The 20610-nt window shown below is 46.0% G+C and overlaps 1 protein-coding gene across 3 annotated transcripts in view; it reads left to right on the plus strand.

Annotated features, from left to right (window-relative positions):
* Positions 1-18968, plus strand: part of ERBB4 (erb-b2 receptor tyrosine kinase 4) — a 643185-nt gene extending 624217 nt beyond the window's left edge. For 2 of the 3 annotated variants that reach the window (XM_055812936.1, XM_055812934.1), the window contains exons 26-28: positions 7201-7492; positions 10086-12074; positions 12760-18968. In XM_055812936.1, the coding sequence (XP_055668911.1) occupies positions 7201-7492; positions 10086-10522 (729 nt within the window). In that variant the 3' untranslated portion in view covers positions 10523-12074; positions 12760-18968. The remainder of the gene's footprint in view (positions 1-7200; positions 7493-10085; positions 12075-12759) is intronic. The other variant, XM_055812935.1, reaches the window with a different exon arrangement.
* Positions 18969-20610: the final 1642 nt, after the last annotated feature.

Consider the following 20610-nt stretch of genomic DNA (forward strand, 5'->3'; position numbering starts at 1 on the left):
GAAGAGAGAGCATGAGGAATGCCGCACTTGCCTCGGGTGCTTCGAGCTTCAGGGATGGATGTGCTGTAACTGTAATGGCCTGGGGGTGTCTAATCCTTTCTTCTTATATACGGTCCTGCTCTGAGCAGGGGCTAGGACCAGAAATCTCCAGAGGTCTGCAAAGACTTCTAGCTATTACTATACCACAACAGCATTTCATTTCTATTTAACATTACGGAGTGATCTCGTGGTACATATTTTTTCTTTCCTTTGATTTTCATCTCAGATGTGTTTGCTGTGGGCTATCTGAAGCAGGGCATAGTAAGCTGTTAGTTCTGTGGTCAGAGGGAAGCAGGACTGCTCTGTAGCAGAGGTGGCTGCTCTCCTGGGGTGGTGTTTCGTATTTGAATTTCAGTTCAGATCAGTTGTAAATACCAGGCTGCTCCCTTGAAATGTAGCTGGAGTTTGCTTGGGGCTGGTGGGACAACTCTGTGTTGTGTGCTCTGCCTGCGGCCCCACCAGAGCATCCCAAACGTATTATTCAGATCCACTCACATAAATCAGCTGTCCTTCCTAGAGAACTGCTGAAATCTTGGTGCTTGCAGCAAGACCTGCTCAGCCTGGTATGTTAGGAGGCTGTGGTTTGGTGATTCAAGCGTGGATACTGACTTGCTTTCAAATCAGGTAAACAGTTTCTAGGGAAAGGAAAAGAGGGGGTAGCAGATCATGCTTTAAAATAGTATTTTATTTATTTTCTGTTTGGTAATAGTCCTGTACCACCCATAGTCCCAGAGCAGCATCACATTGCTGAGTACCTTCAGCATTTCTTCCACCTGAAATCTGCTGTGGGTGCAGCTGTCGTCACCGAAGGGCTGGTGTGGGATGAACTGTAGTGCAGGCAGGGGGAGGAACACAGCTCTGGATGCCACACTCCAGGCATGATGCTAGACCCAAATGAAAAGAGACAAGGCAGAGCCATATTCACACAACTACATAAATATGAGTGGCAGGCCCCAACAAGGCTTTGATTTCATTACAGTTTAATGTGCAGCCAGAAAATATTATGTCTCTGCTATAAAGGAGGAGATGCTTACCTTTGGGAGATTTTAGAAGCAAGGAATTGGAAAATGAAATTAATGAATAGAAAGCAATAACACAAGCCAATATTCACGTATTCACGGAAGTGTTATTTACCTCTCTTTTATCAAGGCTTATTTTACACAAACGTTAGTGGTTATAATAGCTGATATGTCATTGGTATTTTAATACCAAAGGGCCTCTAAGAAGGCATTAGGGGACATTTGCTTGTTTTTTACCTTTTCTCACTGATGTCATGTTTGTGCCTGAAATTCAATCGTGGTATAAAGAATGGAATCTCAGGCATTTCTGGTTAGGGCTGTTCATGGGCAGTTAAAAAGGCTAGGCTCCTTCTGGAGGATGCTTAGAGTTTAGATGTCAATGGATGTGTGCACGCCAGAGCTAGTGGATATAATGCATATGACACGATCAAAAGGAGGTGAGTAATGATTCATCTTTTTTTTTTCCAGTATGCAAGTTGAGACATTTTAAGCAGTCTTATGTAATGAGATCCTTGAGCAACCAGCCTCTGAAGTCTCTGTCCATGTCAACAAGCTAGAGATCTTTATCATTCAGGTCAGAATTTCAGGATCAGAAATCCGAAAACCTAGATCTCAGAAAAGGAACATCAGCTCTGTATTTCAACATTGTATTTCAGATGCAAAGCCAGCAACAGCAACAATGAAAAATTAACAGAGTAAAGTGGATTACACATACAAATCAAGCTAGCTAAGTTTTACTTGATAAGGTCCAAATGTATTTTCTGCTCACAGTGTGATTCATATCCTGACCGTGTTCTGGCTGGGGGTTGTTGTCTTAGAAGCCTACAAAATCATGACATCACATTGCAATTAGCAGGCAATGTAAAGACATTTAAACATTTATATCACATTTTCAGCCCCACTAATTGGCATGACAGCTGTTTGCTTTGCCTCCTTTTTTTTGGAACAGTGGCCACAGGGTATTAACTCATGGGGAAAACAGTAAAGAAAAAAAAAAATGTACAGACAACAGTGGTTTGGGGAAGAGCCAAGATGTAAGGTTCTGTGTTAAGCATGTTGTTGCATGATACCTATGTTTAATACAGAGCTAAAGGGGTGGCATGAAGAAAATACCATTACTGTGATCTTAGTGGGCAGGTCACTGACTGGGAAGGGTCTTGTCAGCAAAAATAAATGCATTAATGCTAGTCCAGTCTCTCCTGACATCTTGGGACAGGGCTAGTCTAAGAGGGCCTGTTATTATGTTGTTACAGTTGCATAGTGTGTGATTAAATCTTAGAGTCCTGGCCAAGAAGATTTAAAGCTAGGACAGTGGGTTTAGCCTTTTGTGATGAGGGTGGAGCAAAGCCTGCCCACGGATAGATAATGTGGCCATCCTAGAACAGTGTTTTTTTTAAGTTGCTAATCATCTAAACATTTACTGGCAGACGCGCATAGCCCTGTGTGCTGAAGTCAAACATGTTGACAAAAGACTTGCTTTCCTAAGTTACTTTTAAGAGATCCCTGTGAGCTGTGAACTAAAAGGAGTTCAAGACAACCCTCCCCTTATTCATCTAGAATCAGTGAACCACAAGTTGAAATTCATGGGAGTGCCCCTGTGAAAATAGAAAGATGTAAATTAAAAGTGCGTAATATAGCATGGTGTAGTACCAAATAGAAAAGGAGTCGTTACAGTCACTGGTTTAGTGTCTGTAAAAAGTGGACAGCAGTGAACTCTAATCCCCAGCACATAATACTAAGACAATATTGCTACAGCTCTTTTCACTCTTGCATAAGCTGGAGGGCTTTAGCCACCTTAGAAATCAAAAGAAGCAACCCCCCTCTTCAGAGTCTCGTAGCCTGCAGGCGGGAGGGAAGGAAGCTGGAGAACTTTACAGAGAGGTAGAGGATTCCCAGTAGAGCTTTGGGATTCCTCACCGTTGAGAGAGCTGACTTTCTAGTCACTGCTTTGTATTTCTTCTCTGGATCCTACCTGTAATCATCAGTGTGCCTAAATCTTCACCATCTTCTATGGACCGTAGTTTACTACTTATCTGTCTTCACAACTTCCTCCTCCATCTTTTTGGAGTAGGCAGAAAGCTTCCCTGAATTCAAGTAAAAACAAGATCAGAGGGCAAGGAGAAGGCAGATTAAGTTTCCTGCAGTGCAACATCCTTTAGCCATCAGCAGGACTTCGAACTAGCATCTGGCACGCTCGTGGGATGTTTTTAATCCATTTGTCTAACACATTATGAGTTGCAACCTGTCCTTGCCCATGTGTCATTACAAGTGGACTGTAAGTCTGTGGTGCAAAAGAAAGGTGAGGGATTTCGGGGGGGGATTTGACCTCTGCAATCAAAGCATCTCCAGTTTTCACTGTGTTCCCTGTTTAAAGGGACTTTCCCAGTTATTCCAAACAAGCCTTTTGCAGAAGACTGCAAAGTTACATGCTTGCTGCACAGTCTGTATCCAGATGTGTATTGATGTCTGTTCCCTTTTAAAAAGTAATCTCCAGTAAAGTGTTCCCTCTCCTGTTACAATCTTCTTCACTCTCAAGTGCGATCATCTCAGCAAGGTAACTGCTGACTTTGGTTCTTCCTTCCCTCCTTGTGAACATCTCTTGGCTGTTTCTGGATACAAGTACACTTTTCTTGACTGAGAGAAGGAGACTATGCCTGGCTGGGGCAGCACTGAGGCATCCAGGCTGATCCAGCCAAGCCCTCTGTCATCTGTCTGTACTGCCTTACACAGCACTTTCTTTGCAGTTGGCATCATCCTGGCTTCTCTGGCTGTCAGCAGCCACAGCTGAGCCAGAGAAGCCAAAGTTGCTCCCAGGCCTTGGGCTTAAGTTTAAGCTCTGCTTTTCAAATATAATGAGCTCTTTGGCAAAAGCTTAATGAAGTGAGTCACAGTTAGGCTAGACTTCAGTGGTGTCTCAGCCCCTCCTCCCTCAGCCCTATTACCCATGCACAGAGCCCCTGGAGCTCCCGATGGAGCTCCCACTGGCTGCACAGAGCAAAGCTCTACCACTCGTGCTAAGGGAGAACCAGTGGCTGCTCAGCTCCCTCTGCGCCAGTGAACCAGGCCTGCATTGGGCTTTTCGGTTCAAGAGCGATTTGCTGACAGCAGAGGAGATTCAAGTTCAGCTCCAGCCTCTAGAGAAGTATTTCAGTGCTTTCAGACTGTCTTTTGTCCTTGTGCTTCCTGTTTCTCCCTGTTGCATTTAGGTCTTACTACCATCTCCCTTCTTACTCAGCCTCCTGTCACGTGCTAGCCCTTTCTACTTCCTGGCACCTCACAGTCTCTTTCACTTGCCATTGCCTTCTGTTCCTTTGCAAGGCGTCATTCCCTAGCTCCTGACCATCCCTGCTGCCAGCTCCTCCAGCATCACTTTCCTTGTAAGCCTCTCAACTGCTCCGCAATCTGCTCAGACTGCTATTTTCTTCTCTTCCTCCTCCCTGGGCACTGGCCAGGGGGATTATTGAGACCATGGGATAGATCCCCTCCTGTGTTTCCTTCCAGCATCTAGTTTCGCTCAGGAAAAACAGAGAGAGTCCTGCTCAAGCTTTGCTAATGGGTGGTGCAGATAGACAATTCAGCTAACAAAGGTTTTCCTGTGCTTTTGTAATTTGCAACCTGGAGTCTTTTTAAGTCATAACTTGGCTAAATAAGGACAAATTTTCATGGGGCTGGTGAAAAGTGTATCTCTAGCTATGGCTCATCACTGCATTTGCACCTCAGAAGGTGTTATATCTGAGTAACCAAATGCCTGTGGCGGTATTTCAAATAGAAAGAAATGGGTGTATTCTCCATCACCAGAAAAGGGTCTTCAGGCAGACAGTATGCATTTTTAAAAAGTTAGGGGGTTTTAAAGTTTTTTCCTGATGCAGGTATTTTGCTTAAACACAAAACATTCCTTTATAAAATAAGACAATTTGACAGTGACCATCATCATCATCCTGATGTTTTGTCAAGGAATTTATAAGGGAAAGATTGACTGTAGAACATCCAATCCTTACTATGTGAGGATGCATGTTGTCTTTTAATTTTGATATGTTTCTTGGTGTGGATGTGGTTTTGAAACAGGTTTTGGTTACCGAGATAATTTTCTAAAGCAGAGTATTCTCAGGGTGGTTAGACGTCTTTCCAGAGGCAGTTTTTCCTTCTAGTTTATCTCAAGTTTAGACCTTCTTTCTTCAAACCCTTTTTCTCTCCCCCAACTAGGAGATAAATGAAATGTAATAAAGTTTTTGAAATAAAATGGGAAACAAAGAAATTATGATGAACTGATCTTTCAGTGTAAAAAGTAACTTTTTGGCATTAGAAACCCCCATGAAAAATAAAATTTGTTTTGGTGTGGTTTTATTTTCCTCAAAAAAATCAGCATTTCTTCAATAAAAAACAGGCTGGTTTTGAGAAGCAGTAATATATTTATTATATATTATATAAATGCAGATGCTGTGCTGGTCATGTTACAGCAGTTCAGGGTCCACAGGCCAGTGTACAATGGTTCCAGAAACCAATATCATAATGAAGATCTCTGCATAGATACTGCAGACTTCTCAGTAAAACCCCTTAGCCTGTGATACGTAGGTGACATTAGAAGGGTGAGCAGGACCGTGGCACATTGGAGTCTTGAAATCCAGGTGCCGCAGTGATATTTGGGTTTACCAGAACTTAGGGGCTGTTTTTACTGGGATACTAAGCTAGCTGTGACCGTCTAATTACAGTCCTGCACCCTTCTGACCTCCCAGTTATTCCTCTCCTGCTTTGTCCCTGGGAAAGCAAGCCTTGTCTTGGAGCTGGACGCTGCTTTCTGCACTTCTCCTGCCCTGTATTTCCTCTGAAGTTGATTGCATCGTCTGTCATTCTTTCTGTACAATTTGCCTTTCCAAAAACGAAACAGGAGACATTTGCAGGGTATACGGGAGCTGTCAGCAGGTGTAACATGGCACATGCCCTTACCCAGCAAGAGGAACTCAGCAGCCCTCCCTAAGACTGGTGAGGCACACAGTTTGTCGATGTTGGTTAGGTGTTTGCCATGACTGAATTCTTTGATTTTGGATTCAGTTAGGAAATCCGATGTGCATGTTTCTCCCTGTTAGCTCACAGCTCATGTGACTTGTTTCATTCGTGTGACCTCTTATTACATATCCATCATTCCATTTTTCTTTCCTATTAGAGTGAAATTGGACACAGCCCTCCTCCTGCCTACACCCCTATGTCAGGAGTAAGTATTTCACATTCAGCCTTCATCCTTTAGGATTTCCTCCTTCCCTCGCTTCGTACTTTCTGTTTCAGACCCCTTTTTCCTGGCCGAAAAGCTAACAGTGAATGAAGTGTGTATATAAGCAATCAAATAGTCAAGATCTCTACTCAGCCTGGATTCATGTGCAAGCTCTATGGACCCACACCTAAAATTCTGCTAACTTTTCTTGAAAGAGCATTTAGGTAACAGGCTTGGATGAATCTGTTCATTCTTCCTTCCTATTTATAGGTCAAAATTTCCTTGCACACCCTAGCTGACAAGCAAAATGGTAGGTCGAGTTGAACCGTTGAGTTGAGGTACCAGCATAACACAGTTCACCAGCCTGAAATGCACTACCTGGTGGAATTGCATAGTGTTTGGGCGGCCATGTGATTGTTGCTGTAGGACACCCTAAAAGTAGCCCCCCCCAGAATAAACAGAGTTCAGACATGATCGTGTCCTCTATCCCGTCTCCTTTGCAGATTTCCCTAACATGAGGTTTAAGGGTTTTGTTCAGAAGAGATAGCCTGTTTGCCTCTTGCAGCTGTGTAAATCCAGCCTCCACAGGTCTAGGCAGGAGACAAGTTTTCCTGCCCCATTTCCAGCCCTGAGCAGCCAGCTTGCTTCCCCGCTCCCCTCGCTGCTCTGGTGGTGAGTCCCTGGGAGGGGAAGCCAGCTCAGCACCACTGGGCAGACAGATACTTTGCCAGTCCGCAGCATAGCCTGTGCTGCTGCTGGTGCCGCAGCGCTGGCAATGCAGCAGTCTGCAGGATGGACAAGGGTACACCTGCCCCGTGAAATGCGTCATTGAGCAGTTGAGGCCGGAAAGGCACAGGAGCCACAGAGGTGACATAGTGTTGAATATTCTCTCCCTTCAGAGCCTCCTTTCCCATGCTGCCTTTTCTTTTTCAACAGAACCAGTTTGTGTATAGAGATGGTGGCTATGCTGCAGAAGTGCCGATGCCATACAGAGCTCCTGGCTGCATAATACCAGAAGCACCAGTTGCTCAAGGGGCCACTGCTGAGATCTTTGAAGACACCTGCTGTAATGGCACACTACGGAAACAAGTGGCAACCTTGTCAAAAGAGGACAGCAGCACCCAGAGGTACAGCGCTGATCCCACAGTCTTCATACCCGAGCGGGTCGTGCGAGGAGAGCTGGATGAGGATGGCTACATGACGCCGATGCGAGACAAACCTAAAACAGGTAAAAAATTATCTTTCTGGAGAAACTCCTGGTCTAATCTGACTGCTTTCTCTCTTTTTCTGTGTCAGCAGCTTTTCACCAACAATGGCTTTATTGAGTAACCCAGCAAGGTTGAAATATTCTGACTAGGTTAATAGTTCTTTGCATGGCAATTCATTTTGCTTTGCTTAATTTTCTACTTAGAAGAGCTTAAATGTGCCAATATGTCAAGTCTGGTATTTCCCCCTTTTAGTTTTCTTTCTGGGAAATGAGACGGGAATTAAAAAAAAGCCAAACCTTCTTGTAATCCCAACACAAATCTTCAGTTTTTTTCCAAGAAAAGGATCTATCTTTGGCCAGCCGTATTCTCCACTTTGCTTTCTTTATTGATCTTCTTTATCTTCATGGCATTGTGCTTGGTAAATGTCATGTTGAACATATCACAGAACCAATACACACACCTGGCATTTTATACCCAAGAGAAGTTTAGGATTGAAAGAACAAGATGTGCTTCAGAGACCATCACTGCAAGGTGAAGTTTGCCTAGATCTGTGCCAGCTCAGATTTTTATGCTTCCCAGTTCGCTGTCATTCATTTCTTCCTTTTTAAATAGTGACAGCAGTCATTTAGATGTAAGGGGATGTGTCATTAGTAATTTGCTTTCAAACCTTTGCATTAGCTTTAAAGAAACTAATTAATGCAAATGTAAATGCCAAGTAACTACTGTGTTTGCTAAGAATTTGGAAGCCACTTACCCTTGGTGTTACATGGTGGAATCAGAGGGAGCCCTGAGGCTTGACCCATGGCTGTAGCAATTGTGGGAGTGCACTTATGGCCCTGCTCTTCTGCAACCACCCTTGCAACCAGAGATTTGATGCTGCGAGTTTGCTTCAGTGTAAGCCCACACATATGTTCACATACAGGTTCACCCTGGGGATCTTCACTGTTCTGAAGGAACTAAACACTTCACAGATGCTGCCTGAGCCCTCCTGCAGCAGCTCAGGAGAAAGCACCTCCTTCCTGTGTCACTGGGCACAGGCACAAGGATGTTGCAGTGTGGCCACAGTGCTGCGCACTGTCAGCTGGGGGTTTCAAATCAAAGCACTGCTTGGCTGTCATCGCCTGAAAAAAAATAAATTAAATGTTCCCACTCTGCGGTTGGTACAGGCGCATGTGCCTCTTCATCCTGGGTTCAGCGAAGGTTTAGCTAAGTGCTCAGAGGTACTCGCTAAGTCTTGAACTTTTGCATTTAATAGTTTTGGCCCTGTCCTGGATAAGGACAGAGCTGAGGTGAGGACATAGCCAACCTCTTAAAACAGGCAGGACTTTGTGTGGAGGTGTCTCCAGAGCCATGCCACTGGAAATGGAGGTCTTGTGTTGGCACCCCTGTGCAGCACAGATCAGCTGAGAGATCATCCCTCACTAACAGCAGCAGCACGGAGACCCTGTTTTGTAAGGCACCTCTAGGCTATGAGAAGGAAAGCAGAATTAATACTGGAGTGGTTTTGATCTGATGATTTCCAGCCTTGAATGAACTGGATGCTTTTGACATACCTTGCTGCAGGGGTCCCACCCCCAGGCACTGTTGTCCCTGGCTCACCTCCAAGCCATTGCCTTTGCAGCCCACGTGCAGTGGCAGTGGCCTCCCTCCTGCCCAGGCTGGCTGGCTTTCTGCTTCGCTGCGAGACCTCATTACACACAGAGCAGGGCAGGACACGACACTCAATGCATCCATCGCTCTGTGGCTCAGTCACTTGTGTGTGGCCGGGGAAGAGACCTTACTAAGCATGCATTTTTAACCTAGGACAGCCAATGTCTGGGTTTCTCTTCCCTCCCACCTCCTGTCTAGCTTCCCATGCAAACTCCATGTGCCTTAAAACCTCTCTGCAATTCAGCTACGATTTTTTGTAGTGTTAATCCACAGAAAGTGATCTGAAGTGACTGTAACCTGCTTCAAGTCCTGTTTTGGAGCTGATGTAAGGCTCTCTTGTACTCTTTCCAAGGCTCATTTGAATCATTTTTTTTATAACACTTCGAGGCCCTTTGTCCTTCAGGGATGGAAGGTTTTTAATCAGGCAAATTGTTCTGTTAGAAATGAAGCTGTCTTAGAAGTTAGCCCTGGGGGATGGTTTTTGTGCAGAGAGGCTTAACTAAGATTTCTGTAGAGCTTTCTGGATGGAAAGACTGCAGAGCAGAGGGTTTGACTGATATGCCCAAGGCTGCAACAGAGAGTCAGCAGCAGAGGCAGAAGTCGCTTGGTGTGTTTGTCGATCATACACCGAGCGAAGTCCAGGATCACGCAAGGTACATGGGCTGTGACTCAGCGAGAGCTTTAGTTTAGTTTACCAGTATGTTTGATGAGTCACTTCATCTTCCAGGGTCTTCATTTTAACCCATATTGTCTGCTTAGGTTGCAAATTCTTCACTCATAGCAAGTGTGTTCACGTAGTTCAACGTAGTTGGCACCTGAACTCATGGCTGGGATGGAGGATGCACAAGTGCAAGTACTGCTTCTGGTAAAGCCTGGTAGTAACGTACACATGATGCTTGCTATATGGATGGATTACTCCCTCCCTTTGCTGATTTTTTTTTATTTTATTTTATTTTACCTTAGATTACCTAAACCCTGTGGAAGAGAACCCATTTGTTTCCCGACGAAAGAATGGAGATCTCCAAGCTGTGGACAACCCAGAGTATCACAACGCTCCGAACGGGCAGCCCAAAGCAGAGGATGAGTACGTGAACGAGCCGTTGTACCTCAACACTTTTGCAAACACCTTGGAAAATGCTGAGTACCTGAAGAACAATTTGCCGGAGAAAGCCAAGAAGGCCTTTGACAACCCAGACTACTGGAACCACAGCCTGCCCCCACGAAGCACCCTCCAGCACCCGGACTACCTGCAAGAGTACAGCACAAAATACTTTTACAAACAGAATGGACGGATCCGGCCCATTGTGGCAGAGAATCCTGAATACCTCTCCGAGTTCTCCCTGAAGCCTGGCACTGTGCTGCCCCCGCCGCCCTACAGACACCGAAATACAGTGGTGTAGTGACCGCGGTCTTACGGAAGTGGAAAGGCAACCCCTTCTAGCTGCCTCACGCTTTCTCTCTCGCTCTCCTTTTCTCTCTCTCCCCTCCCTCCCTGTCTTTCTCCCATGAGCTTCCTCTTCTTGCCAGTTCACTCATTTTTGATATTTCTAAGTGAAAGGATGTCTTGGAGTTGTTTGCAGATTGGGTTGGGAACCTGGAAGGAAGGAAGGAAGGAAAGAGACTGAAAGAAGGCGTGTACGATCTGGCATTTCTCACTTTCCGCAGATGCGGAGGTTCCAATGGTCAGAGAAGCCAGACAGTACCAGTAAAGGCCAATGGCAGTGTTGCCTGCTGTTCAGCTAGTTCTCAGCAATTCGTCAGACACTAGGGAAAGCCACAGAGAGGCTGTTTCTTTCAGCAGGAACTGATGAGAGTCTGTACAGCATTTCTGGAAATCTCAGTGCAGTTTCCATTGGGGGAAAAATGGACAATTTTTATATCATGTGTGATAGCATAGTAATTGAGATTGAGAATCCAATTTCTTTCTCTAACACTTTCTATCCCACCAACTGAAAATGGCTAACCTGGCTTTTCGTAATCGTTCAGATCTTCATCGTGGCTTTCCAAGAAATGATGATGTGACTCTAATGTATGGCAAAACCCTTTTTCTGAGCCACACCATGATTTTGTGCCAATTCCTAACCACAGAGACTCCCGCTCAGAACTGGTACACGACACGACCATTTTTGTATATGTGCCAACGTGACAAACACTTTAAACACAAAAACCCTTTCAGAAGAGAGTAACAAAACCACGCCTCCAACATGTTCTTTTTGAAGCTAAAAGACAGGCCAAGAAACCAAGATTTGTATGCAAAAAGCATTGCTTTCCTCTTTTGTACCTGCTGACTATAAATACATAATAAGACCTAAACAAATTCTTCCCTCTTTTTCTTCTTCGTGATCATGAAGGGAGTTGAGGATGCTGTCAGGCAACACTGAGGACAAGATGGAGAACTGGAGAGTTTGATATGGGTCATGAAGTCTGCTGGTGCTCTGTGGGGTGGTGGTGGGAAGGGTCCTTTAAACTGGAAGACAGACACTGGACTGGAGAAAACGCACATAGCGGTTCACTGGAAAGTTAGTTTGCACTTATGCTCCGATTTTATTTGAACTGTTTTCTGGATTTTGAATGAAGCAATATGGAAGTGACCAGCAAAATGTTAATTTTAAATTAAAAAAGAATTAATTATATGTAAAGGATGACTGTGGGAATGCCAAAATGAAGCAAATCAAGTCTTTGGAACAATGTCTACCAGTTCTGAGAGGCCATTGCATTGACTGCTTCAGAGAATACAGTGACAGAGCAAGCAGCTCTTACTGCTGCCATGTGAAGGACAGCAGAGCAAGCTCTGAAAGGGATTGGAGGAGACAAATGGCCTGTTCTGGCTTGCAGCACAGTACGGAGTACGTTTTTCTAAAAGGAGGATTACTCTGGCAGAGAAGGCGGTGCATATGGGGTTTGAGAAGTCAAAATGTGCATGACTTGCAGAGTTTTCCATCAAAAATGCAAGTAAGTATGAGTCAGTCTCCTCGCACTTAGTTCTGCTTTCATCGACCTCGTTTCTTAGGTAGACACCCCCACCCCACCCCATGGCCTGCTCCTCTTCGGAAATGCTTTCAGCCAGAGTTCTGGATGGTTTTAGCAACCTGAGGCAGATGGAGCTGGGAAGGGAGGCGTAAGGGCCAGAGACACTGATGGCTTGCTCCTGACATGCCAAGACCCATGTGTGTAAGAGCATTTGCGTACCTAGTTCCCACCAACAATCTTAAGGAACTATTAAGTACCTTTGAAGGTCTGCCTATATCTTCATCCACAAGGCTTTTAAAGGGGAAGAAACAATACCTGGTGGATGGCAAACTTAGGTGATACAACAGTATTTCAGTTTATGCACTTCGGTACTGTTAAAGTTGAGATCTTTGGGGTGACCTAACCTGACAACACAACCAGCAACAATCACTGGTCTAGAAATGGCATCAGGCTCCTCCAAATCCCTGCCACCTCAACAGCTTGCCACCTTTAATCCTAGCAAGGAGAGGAAGGAGTAAGAAACAAGGAATAGTTACCCAAATCTTGGTGGCTGAAGGTCAGCTTGACAAAGGTATGAGGAGATTTCAAACCTGGGTTGGTTGATATGCTTGTTGTGTGTGATCACTAGGTCAAGGCTGGTTCAGCCAACAGCCTGTTTCTGCTTCAGGTGTATTCAGGCCAGCTTGAACCAGCAGGGGCAGATGTTAAACCTCTAAACCGAGTACGTGGCTGAAGAGTCTGAAAACAACAAGAACAAGTACAGATCTTTGAAGCTATTAAAAGGAGACGTTGGGTCAAGTGGTACCAAGGTGGTTTCTGATGGCAGAACAAAATGACCAGCAGACCAGTAAAGTGGGATAGATGGTTACAAAAACATCATGCATCTGGGAGGCCTTGCCTCCTCCTGGTGCCCTCCCATAAGGCCTCAAGATCTTGGCAGGAGACAGAGGCGGGGGGCAGGAGGGCACAGGGGAGTGGTATGAGGTCCTGGAGACACCACTCCAGGGAAGATTTGCCCACGGTAGTGCTCACAGGGTGTTGTCTGAAGCACAGACAAAGGTCTGCCAGGTTGGGATGCACTTGCCAAGCTGCCTGGAGACAAAGACCGGCAGAGGATCATGGATGTCCTGTTTCAGCGCAGAACAAGCTCGGGTACATAGGTAGGTAGAGAAAGGGGGTGATTGGTCCCTGAGCAGGTCTTGTAACAGAGTAACTCCTAATGGAGAAAAAAATAAAATTAAATCCTGGTACAGCTTATGCGTTTGAATTCAAAGAGGTGCACTCAAAGGCTGCTGGGGCAGAAGCGGGCACACCACCAGACCCGGAGGGATGGTGCTGGGATGTAGCGGCTCACGGGAGGTGAGGCCCGTTTGTTTCTCTGGTAATTAAGTAGTACTGGTGTTGGAAACAAGCCCATCAAATAATCAGAATGTAAATAATTGTCTTTTTTAACATTTTAACATTTTGTTTCTTAAAAAAACTTGAATTATTTATTCATTCTAATTGTTGACTGTGGGTGTGATGTAACATATCAAGTGGCATGGAAATGCAGCGGTTCCTTGTGGTGAGGCAGCGTGAAGGCCAGAACGGGAGCTGCCTTACGCTGGGGCTGTGACACGCAGCCAGGCTGAGCTCTGCTGAGCCCTGCTAGCTGTGCCTTCAACAGCAGAGGGATAACAGAGGGTTAACGAGCGCAGTAGTTCGTGATGGTGGGAAACTCAACAGACTGCAGCTTCACTAGTGGGCATTTTTTTTCCCTGAGCTTCTGGTTTGAGTTGCAGCTGCCAGCAGCGGCCCTTAGGTTCCCCGCTGTGCCAGCAGTTGACCTGTGTTGCACTGTGTGGGCCTGCGTGGTGCTGAGGCGTCTGGTTAGCTGCTCCTTTTCCCTGCTGGGGGTGGCAGTCTTCGGAAGACAGCCCATAATTCTGCACGCTTCCTCCAGAAGAGTTAGAGGAGCTGTTCTGAGCTCCTTTGGCAGATTTTTGTCTCTTTGCCAAAGGAAGTTTCACCGTGGTTAAAGAAAAAAAGTAAAACCGAGAGCAGAGCTGTTTGGCTGCTTTAATCTGATCAGCAGAAATACCTGGCTGGCCCCAGATCCTGTGTTTGCCTTAGGGGGTATAGCTGCTGCTTTGGTGAAAGAAGTCAGGCAAATGCACGCGGCAGAATCATGGCAAACATTCAACTGTATTGTGTTGTAAAAGATGAGGGTCAGGCTTTTTAATGAGTAATTACAGGTTTGGGGGGAAAGCAGATCTTTCGGAACGCAAACTGCATTCTGTCAGCACAAAGCAGTAGCTGAGAGCATCAGCAGAAGCGTGTTGTCTGGGTGTAATTAATTCTCTAGTTCTACAATGGTATCTGTGCATAGCACTGTCAGTTTTTATGGATTTTATACTGTAGTCTCCTATTTGTAAACGTTTTCCTTTCCCATATCGTAGCCTGTGCAGCAGAAGAGCAGTGACTAACTTTTCAAGAGCAGGTATCCGAGTGTGTATCAGCCTTTGTTCAAAGCACAAAGCAACGCACTAAATGAAAGACAGCAACAGCTTATTTTTTCCTAATCTCTTTCAGTGATACTTGTCTTGGATGTTATTATCTACCTGAGGGTTATTTCAAACAGATATGAATGCTGGATCTGATTGACTTGCTGTAACATAATTGACTGAAACCAACTACTTTTTAAGTTTCCTTCTTCAGCTCTTTTCATTTTTTTTCTTTTTGTGCAAAATAGCCAGGAGGGATTCTTACATTGCCATTCACTCAGATGTAGCGGAGTATTTACAACTTGCTTTCGAACAGGTCATCTCTCACAGGTAGCAAGCAATGGAAATAAATCGGAGCGACTATCAGCAGTAAGAGCCACCGGGTGGGTCTGTTTCAGGTTCCTTAAGCTCAGCCCAGGAATGCTTTTCTGTGTACAAAGAAAGGTTGCGTTAACCCTGGTTGAACCACTCGGTAGAAAACGCATTTCTTGACTGCAGGAATTGTAAGCAATGATCTTGTTCCAATTATTTCCTGAATTAATGGGGAAATACCTGTCTTTTCCTGTCCCGCAGCTGGTAACTCCAGAGGCTGCATGCAAAGGGCACCTGTGTAGATGTGGTGCTGGGGCAGGGCAGCCTGTACATGTGCCACCGATCTGATACCAGTTTCCACTAAAGATCTGAAAGGGAGCTATAGGGCAGTGTTTCCCGCCATGCCCCATCCTCAGACACCACTAATCCCAGCCTAGAAGTAAAGAAAATGGCAACTCTGAAAGCCCAGCTTGTCCCTGGTGCTCTGTGGAGCCATTCTTTCCATAGCTACAGATACATCTGGGCAGTATGGATGAGAAATACTAGCTGTGAGGTCCGTCAGCCTAGAAATATAGCTTGGGAGGAGTGGGGTTTTTTTTCTGATGATGGACCTCTATGGAGAACTCCGATACTAAAGAAAATGTTTATTTTTTTCCTGCCGGGTCTGTGTAGGTGTCCTGTATCGTGGTAGCAGCTAAAGGAATGACGGGATTATTTGGGCCAGTGAGATGAGGAGACTGGCACAAGTCAGAATTAGGCTGTTGGTCATGTAATTCCCCAGGATGACTGAAGGCATCCTCCTGGTCAGCCCTACTGCTTCTGGGAGCCCTCTGCACCCTCCACAGGCATCGTGTTATGCAAGGTAACTGCAGCACCCACGTGCGCACACGCACAGACACTCGCACCCTCTGTCTGCTGACCCTTGTAGAGAGAGGGAATGGGAGGAACATAAATGCTCTGGGGACTGACGGCTGAGGCATTGCTTACTTGTCAGGATGGATTTTCCCTCACTTCGCACAACTGGCGTATCGGGGCTTCCACCCTTATTTCCCAGTCACATTGAAGGCTGGTCAACTTGAGGATGACTGGTGGAACAGAGGCATGAACCAGTGCCAGGCCTCCAGTTATCAGTCACCTCTTTGGCTTTTAAAAAGCACAAAAGGTGGTGTTACTTACAGTTACGTGGGCTATGCATCCTTCGTTTCTAGCTCTGTCACTTGCAATATTTTTATTCCCATGGATCTTAGACCTCTGCTGCTGACAAAGCAGTTCATCTGTAGTTATATAAAATAGTGGATTTGGGTTCAAATTCGTTTTTAGAAAGCCAAGACTGTGTGGGGTGGGGTTGGTTGGCTGTAATAGTCACACTCCATCCCATGCAAGGAGCTGCAATCGTCTCACAGGGCAGCCTCTGTGCAGCGTTGCTGTGCTCACAAGCTTCCCCCTCTTTTTCTTTTCTGGCTCTTGCTATGCGTTACACAGGTAGAAAAGGTCACTGTTACAAATGGAGCTTTCAGATTGGGAATAAATAACAGAAATAAAGCTCTGTGTTAGAAGCATGACTTCAAATATCTAAAAAAAAATCACGTCTCCACCTTTGTTTTAATTTTGTTTCAGCACAAGGTCATTTTTCTGTACCGTTGTGTGGATTAGTACGTTGTTATGCTGGTAGGCTCGTTGCTCTTGGGAAAATTACGGACAGGGAAGGCACTGTCATCAGTGGCACTGCAGTGGTGGCTGGGATCTGCCTGTAGGTTTGGAGGACACAGAGCACATTTCAGGGGAGGCTTGTGGGTGTTCAGGTCTGACTGATGGTGGTGGGACTTGCCTGAACTGCAGCCAAGCACATCTCCTAACCAGAGCCAGAGCAAAGAGGTGCATCCACCCAAGGCATCCTCCAGCTGGAGCCTGTGCCGACAAGCCAGGAAAAGGTGTGAGGGAGAAACCTAAGGATGTTATCCTGACTAGGAAACAAGTCAGAGCTGCTTTTTTTTCTCCTTTTTTGTTATTTAATTTTGAGAGCGAGCTTTGTGGACCTTGGTAGGGAGGGGGTTTATGGGGAGATTTGTAAGGTGTTACACAGTCTGAGTAATTATGTCCCAGTTCTTCTCCCCTCTCCAATAAAAAAGCCATGGAATCATGCTCCAGACATGTTGTGGATGAAACCAACAGGGCAAGGGTGCATCCCGCACAGCACCCTCTTGCTGATGGCTCAGGTGTGACCAGGGCACACGCATACACTGAGCCATCGGCTGTCACTGCCGTGCGTGCTGTTTGCCAGTGGTTTGGTCCCCGCAGCACCACCGTCCCCGTGTCCTGCCCAACCTTTGAGCCCTCTTAGGGAGAAAACACTGTATTGCCCATAGCACTCCGAAGACTAAACCCTTTTGGGATAACCACAGTAATAAACTGTGAATGGTATTTTATAAGTAAGTGTAGATATGTATGCCGTTCTTTTGAGGTAAGGTACTATGACATATGTAGCATAAACTGGTACTGCTGTTAAATGGGTCGATTATTAACTGAGCAGCTGTGTAAGGGGTAGCTAACTTTGAATGCACTAAACCACTGTTCCTTTGAAGATGAGGACTGAAGGTAGCTGCTGGGTACTTACTTGTGGTTTTATGGTTGGCTATGTTAAGTGAAAAATGCAGGTCGATGAAGGCATATAATTTTTTATAGCATTTGTTCGGTAATTGGTACACATTTGATACATTATTCACAATGGTTTAAATCCTTTTTTTTTTTTTTTTGCCCAGGTTTTGCAATTTCCCCAAATATTGTATGTTGGAATTTCTAAAGAGTTAGCAGCCTTAGAGTAGGAAGGGGAAATGGAGGGGGAAAAGAAGTCTCTTCCTAAAACCAGAGATATCCAAAATGTATTTCCTGACTTGGTCATCTTGAAGTATTGACTTTTTTCTTTTATGATGAGGCTCAGATACCCAAGCCTGGATGATGACATTGCTGTTCCCTTAAAATCAAAGGCTGAGCCCCACCTGGGAGGTGATACAGGGATGGGACAGCGCCGTGGCGCAGGGGCGGCTGCCTCCATGGGCCACGCTCACTGCAGGCAGCCCGGCCACCTACCCGGGGTGGGCGAGAGGCAGAGGTGGGGAGGGTCTGGGGTTCAGCCAATTATCCATGTTCTCAAAGTGCAAAGAGACAAAACAACAATACTTCTGCCTTATGAAGTACCTTCAGAAGAAGAGAAGCATCAGCGTGTTGGGGAAGTCACTCGTTTCTTGCAAAGTGATGCATTCAGAGTTAGCTGCCTTTCTGAAACAAAAATTAAAAAAATACAAAAACTACTGTATGTTACTTTGAAAATGTGAATAGTATTTTTATAGCTTGTTAAAGACACAGCTAGTTGCATTTGTAAATAAGGATAATGTTGCTTTTATTTTCCTTGTGGACACCATTATTTGGAACATAATTGTCCTTAGGGTTGATTTGTATATAGGTAATTTGCTTGTGATTTAAGCCACTCCTCCCCTTTTCTTCCTCTCCCTTCCCACCCTCTGGTTTTGGTTAGAAGTACCATTTTTGGCATTCTGTGTGATTCTGTGTTTTAGCACTATTGTGGTGTGTTCAGACTTTCTGCACTTGCTTACACAGTAGGGTATGCCAATTGTGTGTGGCGTAATGTTACTTTAACCTTTTGTTTCTCATATTTTAGCTATCGAGGATTATACACTGTTAAAATACTTACTGACCTGGGTTAATATTAGGTATATATTTTAGCATAATTTCCCTTCTTTTCATTGTTTCTTGTTTTTTCTTTTTTTCCTTCCCTCCCCTTTTGTCTTGTTTGGAGGCTGGGGAGAAACCTGTGGATCTTCTCTTTGTGTGGTTATACTTCCCCCTCATCCCCCGTGTGCAGTCCCGAGTTTCTCCTCATGGTCCCTGGGGTAGAGCTTTATCTGTTTGTTAAGGCAAATGTAGACCGCGACCCACCTTGCATCAACCCATGCTCATCCCAGCTGAACAATTTGAAAACTGTTCTGCCTTTTTGTTACATGAATCTGTCAGAAATATATTTTTAATTTAATATAAATGAAATTCAATAAAATACGAAACAAAGTCTCTGCTACGTGTGAAATTTCTTGCCAGGGCTTGAGCACTTCCAGCAATGTGGACTGCCCGTGTGCTGGGATCCTGCCAGACGAGAGCCTTGCACTGCACACCTTGGTGGGGCTGGGGGAGCTGTCCTAACCCGAACCTACCCCCTCCCTTGCCCTGCAGCACCCCTGGGGTCTCCTGGAATGTGACCCTCCCAAAACCCAAAATCCCTTCCCTTTCTCCCCACCCCACACCTGCAGCATCCCACACCCTGGGGTGTCCCTGAGCTGGGGACAGGCCAGTGAACCCTTGGGCAGCCCCGTGACTGCAGGCAGAGCGCGCCTTTGGGGGACAGCCCGTAGCAACGCATCCTGCTGGCACACAGGGGTTGCTGGTCAACTCCTGGGGAGCAACAACACCCCTCCGAGGTTTGCTCCAGCTGTGCTGCAGCTGGGTGTCAACAGAAGGAGTCAGGGAGGGCACAGGCTGAGCAGACCCCAAAGGCACAGCAGCCTGGGAGCACAGCCTACTAAACCTGCAATTCTGGCACCCCAGGACTGCCCAGCTCCGTGGGGCAGCAAAGCTGCCACACCACAGGGCACTGAAATGAGCTCCTCCACCACCTCTTCCACCCTTCTCTTCCTAACAGTGACACCCCTCGCCCCTCTGTGCGCTGTACCCCTGCAACTAGTTACCTCACAGGGTGATGCAATTCTGAGCTATTACTCTCAAAAAAACCCCAAAGAACTCAAAGTATTTCTGTCCAGCAGCCCAGTGCCCCAACTCACCTGGTGACTGGCTGCAGCTCATTAACCCACGCTCACCCAGAGCAGCTCCGCCTGAGCCAGGTTGTGATTTACAGCTTCATTGCCGGAGGGGATATTGGGGTGCAGGGGGCCTGTATTTATTAAGACACAAGAACACAATGCCACAAGCAAACAAAAGAACCAAAAAAACCACCCCAGTGTGAAAGCATGCCTCCTCCATGGTGCACAAGCACTTGTATGCTCCATGGTTGGGTGTCTTCACCCTAACACCCCCATCACCGCAGCCTGGCCAGTTGTGCCTGGCTTCAGCAGATGCGCCTTTAAATCCAGTTAGGAGACGCGCGTAAGCTCCCCTCAGAGGGGCTGAATGCACGCACAGGTGCTACCGCACGCCCTCGGCCAAATGCCCACTGTTGTCCTGCAGCCAGCTTAAATCCCCTGACCTGTACGCAGTCCTGCGACCTCAGGCCTGACAGGCTCAGCCTGAGCACGTGGCCCCTTCCCCAGCAGGGCAGGCACTTCAAAAGCCGTGGTTAATCCCATGGGGTCTGGCACGCACCCTAAATCAAAATGCTGTCACCGCCCCAAAATCTGCCTCTCCCGCTAACTGCATTAGCAGGACCCTGGAGAGCATTTTTAAATTTAGTGAGAAACAGTAAAGGTCATTTCGCTCTTTGAGGCGCATTTTAAAATACTCCAATCTCCCTGGATTGCAACTATTTGTTTCACGAATGACCTCAACATTTTATACCCAGTAGTCTGGAAAGGTCATTGCACAGATATATACAGTTCTCCTAACGGCTGTGTGCAGTGCTCGCTTGGAGCCTCGCTCTTACCTTCCCTCCTACTTGTGGGTAGCACTCCGAAGGCAGCCAAACCGTTAGCCAGAGCGTGCCA

Source organism: Falco peregrinus, chromosome 8, assembly GCF_023634155.1.
Source record: "Falco peregrinus isolate bFalPer1 chromosome 8, bFalPer1.pri, whole genome shotgun sequence".
Lineage (NCBI taxonomy): Eukaryota > Metazoa > Chordata > Aves > Falconiformes > Falconidae > Falco > Falco peregrinus.